Genomic DNA, 16,203 nt, shown 5'->3' with positions numbered 1-16,203 from the left:
GGCCTAATTTTTCAAGCCCGGCCCGACCTGAAATTTTTTTAAAAAGATTTGCCGGCCCGGCCCGAATTTATTTAAATATAGAAATTAATTTTTATAATTACTCAAAATAAAAGACATATGTTATATGGCGTTTAGTTTCAATAAATAAAATCAAAATTTTTAATTTTTCATAAAAAATTCAATATAAATTGATAAATTTAGATATATTTTAAAAAATTTCCAATGTCCAACCCGACCCGGCCCGAATTTTTTTAAAAATATTAGGCCCGGCCTGGCTCTCGAACCCGATTATTTTAAATAGATGGGCCGGACTCGGGCTAGGTACGGGCCGGACCTAATTTTGCAGATCTCTAATACGCACCAAATTGTTAGCTTGGAAAGAAATAAAGGTATATTATTATTTTTTCAACTTTTTTGAGTATTGCATATGTAATAAATTAATAAATGATTAATTATGTATATTGTACATTAAAAATAGAATCGAACATTCGAAAAATAATAAATAAATATTTGATATCAAAAATAAATTGAAATATAAATCAGTGGTCGTATTGTTTATAATTAGTAGTTGGTATTACTACAAATGGCGACGATAAATGGAGAAAATAATTCCTTAAATGGAGATAATAATTCCTTAAATGGAGAAAATAATTCCTTAAATGGAGATTCAAAAAAAATAGCGGATTTATCTACGATTTAATTTGATAAATTCGAGTTGGATACTTCTATCCACAGATATTTTTCTAAATGGGAAGCCAGTTTTCGGTTAAAAAACGTAAGCCCATCTGAATGTCAATATAAAGATATATTTTTAACATTTTTTGGCAATAAGAATATTGAGTTGGTGGACCGTTTTTGTTATCCTGATTCGATCGAAACTTTATCTTTTAAGGAAATTAAGTCAATATGTTTTAAACTATTTAAACCGACGTCAACAGCTTTTGCTTCTAGATTTGATTTCGTTAGATTACGGAGAACAACTGAAACCATAACTGAATTTGCAGATAAAAATAGAACAATTGCAAGCGTTGTCATTATCTTAATGATATTGACGAGCGTTTACGTGATCAGTTTATGGTTGGCATGGAAATACCGGGATTGGAAAGAGATCTTAGAGCTCTATATCCCGACAGTATTGATAGAGATAATAATGTACTGACTTTTCAATTTATTCTTGATCTGGCATTAGCTTCTGAGCGAGCAGATAAAGAAATGGCAAATAAAAATATGCCTGTTGTTAATAAGATAAATGTTAATAACAATAGAAATGATAATGATAATAATTATAAACATCCAATAAAAACGACGACTACAATTGATAAAGGCTATAATAAAGTCAAGTATAATAATACATTTGATAAAGAGAATAATAAATACAAATATAATAATGATAAAGATTATAATAAACTTAAATGTTATAAATGTGGTTTTATTCATAACCGAGAAGTGAGATGTCCAGCTACAAATGCGGCATGTAATAAATGTAAAAAAATTGGTCATTTTGCAGTTTGCTGTAAATCAAAGAATTTAAATTATATAAGAGTGTCATCAAGTGATTCTATTCATAATATTTGGAAGATTTAACAAAATCGAGAGAATCGAGCAAAACTAACTGCAGAGATAATTGGGTTAGATGTTGAATTTGATTTTGACACTGGTGCACAAGCGTCATTGATAGGAATTGATATATGGACAAGTATTGGGCGACCAAAAATTAGGCCAACCAGTCCATTGACTGCATATGGTGATCATCCGTTAGATGTCAAGGGCGAGACCCAAGTCAATGTTAGGATTGGATCACAGACAAGGACTCTACCAGTGGTAATAATGAATACAACTGGGGTGCCTCTTTTCGGATTACCATGGATTATAGCATTCAATTTAGAAATGCCTCGTCAGGTTATGATTAAACAAGTACGCAATTTGGTCAACAATATTGAAAAAGAAAAATGTTGCATAACACTAGATTCTAGAATTCGAGATTTGATTAATAAACACCAAGAAATTTCGGAAGAGAATCAAGATTCTAAACATGCTTTGGATATTCGAAGTATTAATTTGGATGATATGCAATTGTCAGAAAATATTCTGCCAAAAGAGTCGAAGCAAGATTTAATATTAAAAAAAGTAGCAATACATATTCAGCAAAGTTGGCGAAACTTTGATCGTCATAAAGATAAAGAAATAGTTAATTTTTATAATCGACGGGAAGAGCTTTCTGTCAATCGTAATATTATAGAATGGAATGGGAGATTGGTTATTCCTAATAAATTAAGAAATGCAGTGTTAGGAATGATTCACTGGGGACATCCTGGGGAAAATGTAATGAAATCTATTTTTAGATTGTATTGTTGGTGGCCCAGATGTGATGTTGATATAGAAAATTTTATCAAAATATGTTCTGGATGCCAGAAAAATAGACCATGGTTAGAAGTTGATCTAATGCAGAATACCTCTGCTGATGCTATGATAAAACGACTAAATAAATGGTTTGCTAGGTTTGGAATACCCAAGTACAGTGTGTCAGACAAAGGACCACAATTCTTATCAGGGGAATTCCGTAGGTATTGTTATTTAAATAACATACGTCATATACGTTCGGCACCCTATCATCCAAAAACTAATGGATTAGCTGAACGTACAGTACGAACTTTGAAAGGTCGGTATTATGCAACGAGAGATTCAATTAGCGATCCCGAAGAAGCTATGACACAGGTTTTAACAACCTACCGATTGGGAGAGCATAGTTCCACAGGGAGATCTCCTGCTAAAATTATGTTTGGGAGGCAATTGAAAACAAGTCTGGATTGGATCCGACCAAATGCCGAACACGAAATAGTAAGGGCCAATGATAAACAAAGCCTTCATCATGATTTACATTCAAAGGAAAGAGAATTTGAAATCTCACAACCTATATGGTTAAATAATGAAAATACCAATGGTTGGAGAGAGGGAGTAATTAAAGAAAGAATAGGACTTTATTCTTATATTGTTGAATCTTCCGGGAAAACATTACGGAAGCATGCAGATCAGTTAAGAAATCGTTTAGTTATCCCAAATCATGAAAGTTCTTTGGAAGTTACAGAAATGGTTGTGCCAGTGAATGAAGCAAATACAAACACAAATACAAATACCACATTACGTTGCTCATCAAGAAACCGTAAACCTACAAAGAGGTTTATTGAAGAAATCTAAGTATATTGTATATTAAAAATAGAATCGAACATTCGAAAAATAATAAATAAATATTTGATATCAAAAATAAATTGAAATATAAATCAGTGGTCGTATTGTTTATAATTAGTAGTTGGTATTACTACAGCATACAATAAATTGAGCTTGTGGCTTCTTCCATATCATGTATACAGTTTCTCGTATTTTCTTAACTAATATTTGATGTTGCTAGAATTATCTCATCCTATATTTATTTATTTCTCTTTTAAACTTTCGAGTTTTTATAGTTCCTAATAGAAATTGAATTTTATAAAAATAGAAATATATTCTTGTGTCAACTCACTTGATTGCATTTTGTTTAAATGATTAAATTAGTTTAATTGTATATAGTATAAGATAAATATTAGAATTATTTTGAATCATAACCAGCTAAGTAAATTTTATTTAAAAATAATATGAAACCATCTCCATATTTCTCAATACGATGAGTATTTGTCCAAATGCCTCCATTATAAGTCTTTATCATAAACCATGGTATAGGTTATAATGGATTTTATGATCATTCATTCATTTATAATTAAATGGGAAAATTAAATAGAACCCTTGAAAAGCATGACATTATTAGGCAAAAAAGTATTCCATTACCTCAGCAACTTTCAAATAATAAATCAATTTTGAAACATGGAAAAATAAAAAAAATAAAATCAGAAGATAAGGTTTTAATATTTTGGACAACTTTTTATAACTGCATAAACAGTATTTGGATTCAAAATTATCAAAAAAAATTATCAAACAAGCCAAACAACAGATTATAGACATTAAAGAAGAAGAAGAAGGAAATGGGTAAACTTATCACATAAGTATGCATTTAAACATTTAGTGATGTGTAGCATTATCCAAATTAATCCTCAAAAGCCATCCTTTCATAAATTTACATTTAACAATGAAAAAGAAGATATAAGCCTAATTAATCAAAAAACTAATGAATATTTACATAAAAATGAAACTTTTGACAATACTGTTTATTTTTATTTGTTAAATTCAAATTATAATATTTTACAGCAAATATTACAACAAGATTTAGATGCTTTTGATAAATTTATGAGTGCTGATCTCAAAGAAAGGCAAAATTTAGTGGACATAATATCAGATCGTTTGACAGAAAAGAAAACAGAATTAAATACTGAAATATTAGGTTTCATTGATTTTTAATATCAATATTAATTATTCAATTATTAGGTGAATACAAAGACACAAAAAATTTAACTAAGAATATGAACCCCAAAATTGTAGAAATGTATAGAGATGTTAGTAAGGTTCTTTCACAATATCGTAGTGGAAAATTGCCAAAAGCTTTTAAAATTATTCCTTCATTAAATGATTGGGAAAATATATTAACATTAACGGACCCTGATAAATGGACTGCTGGTGCTATGTATCAAGCTACAAAGCTTTTTGCATCAAATTTAAATAATAGATTAGTTCAAAGGTAATTAATTATATTAGAAATTATTAAAATAAAATTTAGATTTTATCACAAAATTCTTTTACCAAGGGTCAGAGATGATATATCAGAATACAAAAAACTGAATTATCATTTATACCAGGTTTCATAATATATTATTCAAAATAAATTATATAACATTAATATAAATTTTTTAAAATCAGTTGACCCATTAATAATAGCCCCTATTTCCTGTGCATAAAATTTTTTTATTTTCTAAATTTTTATAAATCATCACATTTATTGAGAAATCTTAAAAATATCAGCCCAGTATCCTAACAGTTTTTGAGTAATTATAATTTTATTCTTTTCTAAATTTTATAAACATAATTCTTATTTTATTGATAATCCTAAAAATTTTAAATCAAATTGTTAGGCATTCAATTAAAACATAAAAAATTATTATAAATCTACTAGGTTTTCTAGTTCATAAATCTTTTTTGAGCTTATACAGCTTCAGCAGAAGGGGTGTACCGATACCAATTTTTGGAGGCCGATCCTACCCGATATTTCCAATATTGAATTGATATTGGCTGATTACCGATCCAATATCATATATAATTTTGTATTCTGTAAAGATACCAATGGTTTTAATTTTTAATATACTTTTTATTAGTATAACATCTATAATTTAACTATACCATAACTTATGTCATTTAAATATATTATAATGAACAGATATAATTATAAACAATGAAACCCAAATGATATTAATAACTATATTGGAAGAAAAGCCATCTGGGATGCAATAAGACTTATTTTTATATATAATTTATTTAGATATTTTGAATAGTCTTGTTAAAACAGCAGAAACTTTAATTTGGACATCCAATTACTATTTATAATTGAAATTTTAAAATTTCTTTATCTACTAAAAAAAATGATATTTAAATGAACCCAAAGGGCTGCCTAGTTTTTCTTTATTAAGTTATAGTGTTGTTAAACGGCTGAGCCTGGCTTAGCTGAAAACTCAGCCAGGTTTTGAGCCAAAAATTTGGCTATGAGCTGGCTGGCTCAGCCGTTAGCTCACTCAAGCCAATTACTGAGGAGAAATTTATTTATTTGAGATTAGTGTTAGTGTTGCTAAACGGCTGAGCCAAGCCAGCAAAGCCCTAAACTCAGCCAGTTTTTGAGTCAAAAATTGACTAAGGTTCAAGCTTCCTCACTGAGCCTGTTTAGTTGGCTGGTTTGAGTCGGCTCGTCTTTTAAGCCAAAATAAATTTATTTGAGATTAGTTTTGTTAAACGGCTGAGCCAAGCTGGCTTAGCCCTAAACTCATCTAGTTTTTGAGTCTAAAATTGACTAAAGCCGGCTCTTTGAGCCAAATTAGTCTGCTGGCTCAAGCCGACTTTTGAGCCAAAATTTATTTATAAACGTCAGAGCCAAGCCTCCTTAGCCTTCAATTCATCTTGTTTTTGAGTCAAAAATTGACTAGGCTCAAGCCAAAAGGAAGATTTCATAATTAAAAAAGATCTACGACACATATTGCATTGGTATGGCAGACTCTTGTTTTTTTCTACTCGCATTATGAAATCACAAAAATTATATTGTTTCCTGACGATAATAATTATTTAGGCAAAACTCATTCACAAATTGCTTAATCATTTTGAGTAACACCTACTTTAAAAATATTCATTTTTTAAAAAAAGACTATGGATATTAAATAATCGGAACCTATTTTAAATATCTTTAAAAATATGATATATTAATTTTAAAAAAAACATTAAAAAAAAGATTGATTTATTTTTTATATTTTTTATTTATTATTATATTAATTTGTTTAATGTAATTTTATAAATTATTATTTTATATTATTTTTGCTTATATATACCCATGCTATAAATGGCAAAAAACACAAATTTAGAATTTGTAAATAAATTATACCCTCATATATATTTTTTAATAATATTTTATTTTTTTGTTTTTAAATTGTATATAATATAAATCATTTTTTTCTTTTAAGCTAAAGATATTTAGATAAATATCTTTCATTAACTCAACATTTTATTTCTTTATTTTTTCATAGAATTTGATGTAAATAATTAATTTTTTTATTAAACATTTTTAAAGGTGGTTTTTTATTAATATTAAGTATTGTTTATGAATTTTTAAATGTGGTTTTTTAAAATATTAATATCAGATAGCTGCAGAGGTAATTTGCATGGCCCGAATTTTTAAAATAGAAAATTTCGTCCAGGATTGTATTTTCAAAAAAAACATGCAAAGGGTAAAAATAATATTTATATTGTAAAGATGTTAAATGATAAATTCAATGAAGATTCATTGGAAAAATGACAATTATCATAATCGGTATTTTTAAACATATTAGATTTTTTTAGACGCTAATGGATAAAAATATGTGTTTTTAACATGTTAAATTAAAATTTCAATTAAGATGTTATATATAAAAGTAACAATTGTCATAATCGTTATTTTTAAATTTTTTTTGATGTAAATGGGCTAAAATAAATATTGCTAACATGTTTAAATAAAATATTAGTGAAGATGTACTCTAGATTAGTGACAATTGTCATAATCGTTATTTTTGAAATTATTGAATTTTTTTGAGCAAATGATAGGTTGTAAATTGTCACTTTCCTACATCTTCATGAAATTTAAATTTGACATTTTTACAATATATTTTAACCCATTGGGTCAAAAAAATTCAAAAGACTTTAAAAATAACGATTGACAATTACTTCTAATCTATACATCTCCACTGAACTTTTATTTTAACATGTACGCAATCTATATTTTTGCTCATTTGCGTCAAAAAAATTTAAAAAATATGACAATTGTTACTTTTCCATGGTACATCTTCATGAAATTTTAATTTAATATGTTTACAATCTATATTTTAACACATTCATCAAAAAAATTCACAAAAACTTTAAAAATGACAATTGTCACTTTTATCTTCATAAAATTTTAATTTAACATGCTTGCAATATATATTTTTACACATATGCGTTAAAAAAATTACAAAAACTTTATAACGATTATGACAATTGTCACTTATTTATAGTACTCATGAAATTTTAATTTAACATATTTACAATATATATTTTTACCCATTTGCGTTAATTTTCCCTTGCGTCAAAAAAATAAAATAAACTTCAAAAATAACGATTATGACAATTGTCACTTATCTAGGGTACATCTTCACTGAAGTTTTATTTAAACATGTTAGCAGTACTTATTTTAGCCCATTTACATCAAAAAATTTTAATTTAAAAATAACGAATAGACAATTGTTTCTTATCTATACATCCTTTTAATTTAACATGTACGCAATCTATATTTTTGCCCATTTGCGTCAAAAAATTTCAAAAAACTTAAAATAACTATTATGATAATTGTCTATTTTCTATGGTACATCCTCATGAAATTATTTTAACATGTTTACAATCTATATTTTTACCCATTTGCGTTAAAAAAATTCAAAAACTTTAAAAATAACGATTATGACAATTGTCACTTATCTATAGTACATCTTCACTGACATTTTGATTTAACATGTTTACGACCTATATTTATACCCATTTGCGACAAAAAAATTCAATAAACTTCAAGAATAACGATTATGACAATTGTCACTTATCTAGGGTACATCATCACTGAAATTTTATTTAAACATGTTAGCAAATAAATATTTTTAAAAAAGTAATTAGAAAAAATCAATTCTTTTAATATACATAAAAATATATAATTTTAAAAAGTTATAAAAAAAAACTATAAAAGATTATTTATTTATAATAAAATTCTCAAAAAATTTCCTCAATTACAAAAAAATTTAAAATTCTTATCAAATGTTCATTGGGCATGACATGAAAATCACTAATAAATTGTAGCAAAAATAATATTACAATATTAGCATATCATTTTTTTTATTAAAAAAACATCAAATAAATAAATCTATTTTCATAATATAATATAAATTATTAAAAAAATTTAAAAACAAAAAAAATATTTATTATATTCTTTAAAAAATATTTAAATAAATTTTGGCTCAAAATTAGACTCGAGCCACCTGGGCCGGCTTAAGCCAACTTGAGCCTAAGCCAATTTTTCGAAAAACTCGGCTTTTTAACAACACTATTAAGTTGGTCTTTGAAATTCTTTTATCATTTCGTAAGATATAAAGAAAACTAGGGAAATCCAAAGCTAAGCTAATTAAATTATAAATAATCTTATATATTTTTACCTGGAACCAATAATCGCAAAATAATTTTAAGCAAAACGGAAATATGCTTAATTTAAACAAATGCACTATTAGCTTTTTGAAACGTTCAATTTGTGCACACTATTCGCCTATAAAAAATGTAAAAACCCAGGGTACTGAAAGCATAGCCCTGAATTTATTACCCCACAACCTTTATAGTTTTAAAGCAAAATAGCACCATTTTTTGAAATGGTAATAATTATGCCTGTTAAAATCCCCCTCCATCATCAATTCTAATATTAGTCAGGTTTTTATTGTATTAAGGAATTTATTCTACAATGACTGCCATCAGGAGATTATACGTTTTTTAACTGATCGCTTGCACTTTTTCAAATAATGCTTAAGAAAATTGAATTAAATCGATTTTGGGGAAAAATATCTTGTAGTTTATCAAAAAAATATCCAGAATACGATAGTTTTTAAAATATTACTTCAACCAAATTAAAAAATACAATAAGTACTGGCATAGCCTTAAGTCCCAATCAACCTGTTTTAAAATGGGGTGCTTTGGGGATGAAGGATTTTTATTTACTACTTATTTTGTGATCTGGAGTTTATTTTATACAGAAATAAGTTCATTTTTAACTGAGTTAAGCCATTATAGTCTAGTTGTTAATTTGATATCCTGTTAGCATGTATCCAGGTTCTCATCCTTCAAAAGTGGTGAGAAAAGAAAGTTTGAGTAAATATAAGATTTTAAATTGTCATCCTGTTAGAGAATAGTGGCTAACTTTGAGCTGACTTACAATCAATGCTCATATGCCATTTTTTTTCTAGCACATCCTATAATTTATATGTAGTTCAAAAAGCATATTGTAATAAGGAAAAATATGAATTGTCTCATAGCTATTTACTTGTATTACTGGTTTTCATAATTGATAAAACCACTGAACAAAAGCATTCTGTCTCTCTTTCACTATATTTATTTCATACTTACATTAACTCAATTGAATATGAGATATTATTTGTTTTAGTTTATATTCAACATAAAAAACAGCCTGCAGGTACATGGGTTGGGCCTTTTTTAATTTTAAAATATAGCTGGGTTGGGTTTGAAATTTTATTTTAAATATCTAGGCTGGACCCTGAAAATTTTTCTAAAAAATACAGGCAGTGTATATTTTAAATCGCCATTATTAACTATAAAAATTAAATATAAATAATTTTTAAAAATCTGGGCTGGGCCATGCAAATTGTACCTCTGCAGGTTTCTGATAAAAGAATTTTTATATAACTAAAATAATTTTTTCATATCGAAATTTATAATTTAGTATTAGCTCCAATATCCAACACACTTTTAAGGAGGAGCTTAAGCAACAATTTTTGAATAAAGATGTCCATAAAACATTTTATTTCTTGCACATATATTTATTTTTTGTTTATTGATAACAAACTAGAACATTGTTTTAGATAATTATATTTTAATCGAAAAAACAACATATCATAGGCACTTTACAAAGCTATGTACAAGCAAGGCGCATTTTTTAAAGGTATAATCATACCTTTGTGTGAATCAACAATAATTACTTCAATCTCTCAAGACAATATACCAGCTTGTTCTTTGAGAGAAGCCTTTATTTTGGGGACTGTATTACAAAAAAATTCTATAAACATATTGCATGCATGTGCAACTATACTTAAACTGATTGAAATATCAAAACCCTCTCCATTTGATGCACCAATGTATTCAGGTCCTATAAGCATATTTTTGAGAATTTTGTTGGATAAGAAATATGAATTACCTTATAAAGTTCAGGACAAACTAATTGATTATTACATCCAGTAAATTATATCTATTTATTGAAAGTTATTATCTGTAACTAAAAAAATTAAATAATTATTTATTAAATAATTATTTATTTTTTTAGCTATTAAATCATAATTTTTTACATCTTATTTTGATATAGTTATAAAATGAACCTACTAATTTTATATACTTTTCTTATATAATGATAGATTCAAGGATAATAAAACACAATTGCCTGTTTTGTGGCATCAGTGTTTACTTTCTTTTGTTACAAATTACATATCAAGCTTACCAGAATCCAGTAAAAATGACCTTCTCGAGCTCATAAAATGTCATTTCCATCCAAAAATATCACCAGTTGTTCAAAATAATATAAAAATTCCATCAAAACTATTAAATAATTTAATTAATCATATTGATCACATAATTGTTAAGGAGAGTTTATTAATGGAAGAATAATTATACAATACTTATATATATATATTAATCATCTTTAATTTTGTATGTTTTCAATGAATAAAAAATATCTGATTGCCCATTTTGATAATTAGTTAAAGCTTCTATAGTTGAGTTCATTTCTATATATCCTGAATCAATGATATCTTGAGAATATATAGAATCATAGGCTAAGTTATTAAAAGGATTATTGTTAGAATCATTTATATGTAGGTGCTGATTAAAATGAGGTTCATCTTCATTTAATATTTCAATTTGAGGGGATGGAATTTTCTAAAATATAATAAATTATTTAATTACAATCAATTTTTTAAACTTTATTGATCATATTTGTGTGTCCTAATATGTTGAATAAGCTACTATTTTCTAAATTCAATTTTAATAAAAATATAATAGAAAATATACCTTTATCTGTTAATGCTGAAAGTTTTAAGGATTGACTCTCATATGATAATATATTCCTAAAATGCGTTAAAAACTCTAAATATTCATTTAAATATTTGCATGTCTTTCCCTATGTGAGATATAAATAAGGCTTTTAAGTTTTTTTTTACCAATGTTCCTCTTGACTTCCCATTTTCTACTAAGCCTGGTATCATGTTAGCAGCCAGTAGTGTTTGTGAGACTAATTTTCTATGCCGAATCCTATATAAATAATTTTACATGAATTTAATGCTTATTTACCTTTCTTGATCACGATGTGAGTTAGTTTCCATCATATTAATCACACAAAATTTATCTTGGCGCTTTTTTAAATTTATTCGTTTCTCGACAAAAGGTGAAAAGGTTTTTTAAATTTTTGGATTCCATTTTACTTTTCATAAACAATTTTTTTTAGAAAAACATCTTAAAATAAAATATATTTTTTTATAATAACAAAAATTTTTACATATAATTATTTAGAAGTTGAACACGAAAAAATTACGACTATTTTATCTTTATTTAATATTAAATTATCTTAATTATAGTTAAATACATTATTAGCCATAAATTCAAGAGCATTTATATTTTTGTTTAGATAACGCTTGCATTAATCTTTGTGAGCAATAAGGTATTATATAAATTCTAAACAAAAAAATTAGGACAATTTCATATTAATATATGATTGCTTATGAAAAAGTTCTAGATTCAATGAGAAAAAAGAATTTGAGACAACATGTGATTTACCTATCGACAAATATTTATTATTCCCCACCTATTATGTAGGCATTGTTTAGACGTAGAGTTATATACATAGGCAGCCAGGATTTTCTTGAAAGGAGATTAATAAATTTCTGGAGAATTGGCCTCCAGCCCCCATTTTGGGCAGGCCTTCGGCCGGGTTTCCTTAGTCTATATATAGTAATAACATATTTTTACAAGATAGGAGGTTAATTTTAACTAAAAAAATATCTTTTTTTAAAATATACGAAATTGGTTGAGATTTTATCTAAAAATAAGTATGGTACAAATAGGAAATATATTTTTATTAGTTTATATAAAATATAATTAGTTACAATATATATACATTCAGAGCACTAAGCCATTTAATCTATTTTGCAAGGTAGTATTTGGCAAATATATTTTTAGCCTTGATAAATTCAAGAAAAATTTTTCATTAGTACATGTCGTAATAGGGAGGTATGCTAAAATTTGAAATAATTTGTAATGTATGGAAAGTTTATTAATGCATGTTTACTAACATTGAGTGCATTATCAAGCTTAATGCCAATTCATTTTAAGCTTACATATCAATATTTAAATTCAAATTACTTCCAATTATGTCCCTACCATATCTTGCAAATAAAACGTACATAAATAGCTATTTTAATTTTTTTAAATATACCTGAGCCGGGCCATATATTTTAAAACCAAATATTTGAAACCGCCATTTTTAACTGTAAAAATCAAAAAATATATTCTAAAAAAATCAGGGCCGCTGAAAAAAAGCTGGGCCTGAAAATATAAAACGTGCAAATGGTACCTCTGCAGGTCTCTGATAAATAGTGAATTTTATCTCTAATCTCATTCGAAATGCTCACTGATGGATTAGAGGATAATAAAATTTGAAAGTTATTGAGCAACAGTTTATGATTCAGTAAGCGTTCTCTAATTTGAGTTTAAAATGTATCAATAAATGGTATGAAAATCGTAAATCCGACTCCTCAACTGATTATGTGGAAATATTATTCCTATGTACTTGTCTTGACATGATTATTATAATATTATTATATGAATGCACCTTTTTTGAACCATGTTAAAAATCTTGCTAAATTCACAAATTTAACCATATTGAAAATTTTGAATGTATTATCTGGATAGAATTATTGATCAATAAATTATAATAAAATTTACTGCAGATCAATATTAACTTTAAAAAATATAAATATAATGTTAAAATTCATTAACTATCAGTGGCGTCACTAGGGGGAGGGCACAAGGGCTCGAGCCTCCTAAAAAATTTGAATAGCCCCCTGAAGAAAATTTTTTTTTTCAATGACTCCTTAATTTACCCTTGAACTAAAAATAAATTTTCTTAATTGCTCCCTGAACAATTTCTTTTATAATTCTTTTGAGCAATATATAGATTTTATTTTAAAAAATTAATAAGACTATCTAAATTTTTATTAAATGAATACTATTTTAATTATTCGATTAGATTAATACATATAAATTATATTTCCGCTATGTCAGCTTGCGATCAAATTCTGTGTTAAAAATATATCAATATCACTCACTAAATATTAATTTAACATTAACAGTTGAATCTTAATTGACTTTTATAATTTAAATTATTATATAACCTTAATTAAATTAATATAATCATTATTAATTGAAAATTAAGAAATTTAATTGTAATTAGCCGAGTTTAACATCACTAATCAACTATATTATTGATTTTAAAATTTAATTATCATGTTTCTTTCTAAAATTGATTTCAAGGTCCAAATCCAAATGAGTATGTGAGATTTATTTATTAAAAGTAAGTAGACATATAGTTTATATTCCTCTATTATATATACTTGTTTATAAAATATTAGGTAAAATGCCACTTTTGCAGACGTATTTGACAGTTATATAATATATTACAGTTAATATTTTTATAATTTTACTAATCAATGCTTTTGATAATAAATATAAGTAACAATTTGTATTAAACTATTTAACGCCATCTTAAAATATTATTATAATTAAACATTATTTTATTCATCCCACAATGGATGTAATAAATTAGTTATCTTTTCTTCTCATTTTTTACGTGTTTTTAGGAAAGCTATTTTTTTCTTCTTTGAAAAACAGTTTTGATTAAAATTTTTAATACGAATATATTTTAGATATTATTACAAACTACTATTAATTTGAGATATAATATACCAACTAGAGATGGTGCGACAATAATATATAAAATTTTAATTGCTTTTATGATATCACTTTGTTATTTTATAGTTACAAAATGTTTCATTTCTAATATGTCATCCTTGCCGTGTAAATAACTCAAGGCTTCAATAAATTTGCATAATTTCTTCTAAAGATTTTTAGTATATTTGTTTCATCAATTTATCTAAAACATAGGCGTAGCCAGGATTTTCCTAAGGGGAGAAGGGAATTAAAATTTTTCTAAGGGCTTCGCCCCCAGACCCCATTATGGGCGGGCCTTCGGCCCGCTTTTGCCCGGCCTTCGGGCGGGTTACCTTAGTCAATATATAGTAAAATATTTTTACAAGATAGGAGGTTATTTTTAATAAAAATATAAGCCTGGAACAAATATGATATATTTTATTAGTTTATGTTTAATATAATAAATTACTTGTGTATACATTAATATAAAAGTATGGTATTAATTTATTCCAAACAAGTATAAGAAATTTATTTATAAAAAGTAAGTAGACATATAGTTGATATTCCTCTATTATAAAGAATTGGAGGTTTGTATTGTAGGTGTTTTATTTGGTAATACCTTAAAACAAGACTATTAAGGGGTATATTAAAAAGGTTTGAAGTGCTTAGAAAATGCAAATACCTCATTTTTGTAATAGAAGATAAATAGTTAAAATATTTATTTTTTCAAAATTTTATAAAATAAAAATTTTTAAGAGTATATGATTTTTTTTTAATTTGATTTTTTTTAAAAGTAAAAATTTTGTCCAACAAGCCCCAATAACGGGGTAAGACAAACCATTTCAAGGGGTTTCCTAAATAGTTTTATTTATGCCATAATAAATTGAAATGCATTTTTATTTATTAATAATGATATGAATAGAATAATTTTATTGTTGTAATGTTCAAAATATCATAATACTTATAAATTGAAGCTAATTATATATAAAAATTGACACTTAATTTTGGTTATTTAATAAACATTTTGGATATAAAAAAATAAGTATCTTAAGGAGAGATTATGACTTCTTAACATAAATCCTAAATACCAATCATAAACAGCCATGAAATTGCTTTTTCAAGATTTTAAATTTTTTTTTCATTATTAACATTCATAATTTATGTGAATGGTTTAGCAAGCCCTGCTAGCTCTAAATTGAATCATAATTGAAATGATATCTAGACATAATAAATACTCATAAAACTTACCCAAATTATAGAAGAGTGTTTAAATTTTGCTACAAAATTTAATTCACATATAAATGACTATATATTTTAATAAAAATTAAAATTCTGTCATGTAAAAATCTTTTGAAACTTTCATCAAAATTTTATTTCTTAAATAAAATTTTTAATAATTAATTATTTTAAAAGATTTTTTTTCTATAGATGTTAACTAATAAAAACTATATTAGAATAAAATTTTAACCTTCTGGTATATTTAATTTTAAAATAAGATTAAGTGGTTTGCCAAGCCCCGGGGTTTACCTAACCCCAGTCTCCCCTAATTTAATTTTGTGAGGCCATATTCTTTTAAAATTGTATTCTCGTTTTGGTATTCAGAAAATGTATTCTTTTATTTTTATATAAATAGAGAAAAGATAAAAATATTTTTTAAATATTAATAAGCAGTGGCGTAATCAAGATTTTCTCATGGGATGGGGGGGGGATAAGAACTACTACTTTTAAAAAAATATTTAATTTATAATTTAAAAAGTGTTTTACTTTTAACAGTATTTTCAC

At 25.9% G+C, this 16,203-nt stretch overlaps 2 protein-coding genes across 2 annotated transcripts; one reads left to right on the top strand and one right to left on the bottom strand.

Annotated features, from left to right (window-relative positions):
• The first annotated feature begins 3,755 nt into the window (after nucleotides 1-3,755).
• On the top strand, nucleotides 3,756-11,178 carry LOC135928656 (bystin-like). Its single transcript, XM_065465111.1, has 8 exons — nucleotides 3,756-3,890; nucleotides 3,932-4,017; nucleotides 4,065-4,194; nucleotides 4,237-4,369; nucleotides 4,414-4,663; nucleotides 4,703-4,781; nucleotides 10,348-10,682; nucleotides 10,857-11,178. The coding sequence occupies exons 1-8, from the start codon at nucleotides 3,756-3,758 to the stop codon at nucleotides 11,104-11,106; spliced, it is 1,398 nt and encodes a 465-aa protein (XP_065321183.1). The 3' UTR covers nucleotides 11,107-11,178.
• LOC135928655 (uncharacterized) lies at nucleotides 11,131-11,876 on the bottom strand. The gene is made up of 5 exons (XM_065465110.1): nucleotides 11,788-11,876; nucleotides 11,658-11,748; nucleotides 11,509-11,617; nucleotides 11,420-11,469; nucleotides 11,131-11,376 (listed from the first exon to the last, which is right to left on the bottom strand). Exons 1-5 carry the CDS (start codon nucleotides 11,820-11,822, stop codon nucleotides 11,131-11,133), a joined length of 531 nt encoding a protein of 176 aa, XP_065321182.1. The 5' UTR covers nucleotides 11,823-11,876.
• Between the last annotated feature and the right edge of the window lie 4,327 nt (nucleotides 11,877-16,203).

Source organism: Gordionus sp. m RMFG-2023, chromosome 4 (assembly GCF_954871325.1).
Source record: "Gordionus sp. m RMFG-2023 chromosome 4, tfGorSpeb1-WG-v2, whole genome shotgun sequence".
NCBI classification, from domain to species: domain Eukaryota; kingdom Metazoa; phylum Nematomorpha; class Gordioida; order Chordodea; family Parachordodidae; genus Gordionus; species Gordionus sp. m RMFG-2023.
Note: the sequence above shows the minus strand (reverse complement) of the source record. Positions and strands in the feature narration are given on the sequence as shown.

Excerpts from the sequence above, each read along its gene's own strand:
- LOC135928655 (XM_065465110.1), bottom strand. The coding sequence starts at position 11,822 with ATGATGGAAACTAACTCACATCGTGATCAAGAAAG. Across the intron at positions 11,749-11,787 it reads TCACATCGTGATCAAGAAAG|GATTCGGCATAGAAAATTAG; the intron begins GTAAATAAGCAT and ends TTATTTATATAG. Across the intron at positions 11,470-11,508 it reads TTCAGCATTAACAGATAAAG|AAAATAGTAGCTTATTCAAC; the intron begins GTATATTTTCTA and ends AATTGAATTTAG.
- LOC135928656 (XM_065465111.1), top strand. The coding sequence starts at position 3,756 with ATGGGAAAATTAAATAGAACCCTTGAAAAGCATGACATTATTAGGCAA. Across the intron at positions 4,018-4,064 it reads GAAGAAGAAGAAGGAAATGG|CATTATCCAAATTAATCCTC; the intron begins GTAAACTTATCA and ends AGTGATGTGTAG. Across the intron at positions 4,782-10,347 it reads TGAATTATCATTTATACCAG|GCACTTTACAAAGCTATGTA; the intron begins GTTTCATAATAT and ends AACATATCATAG.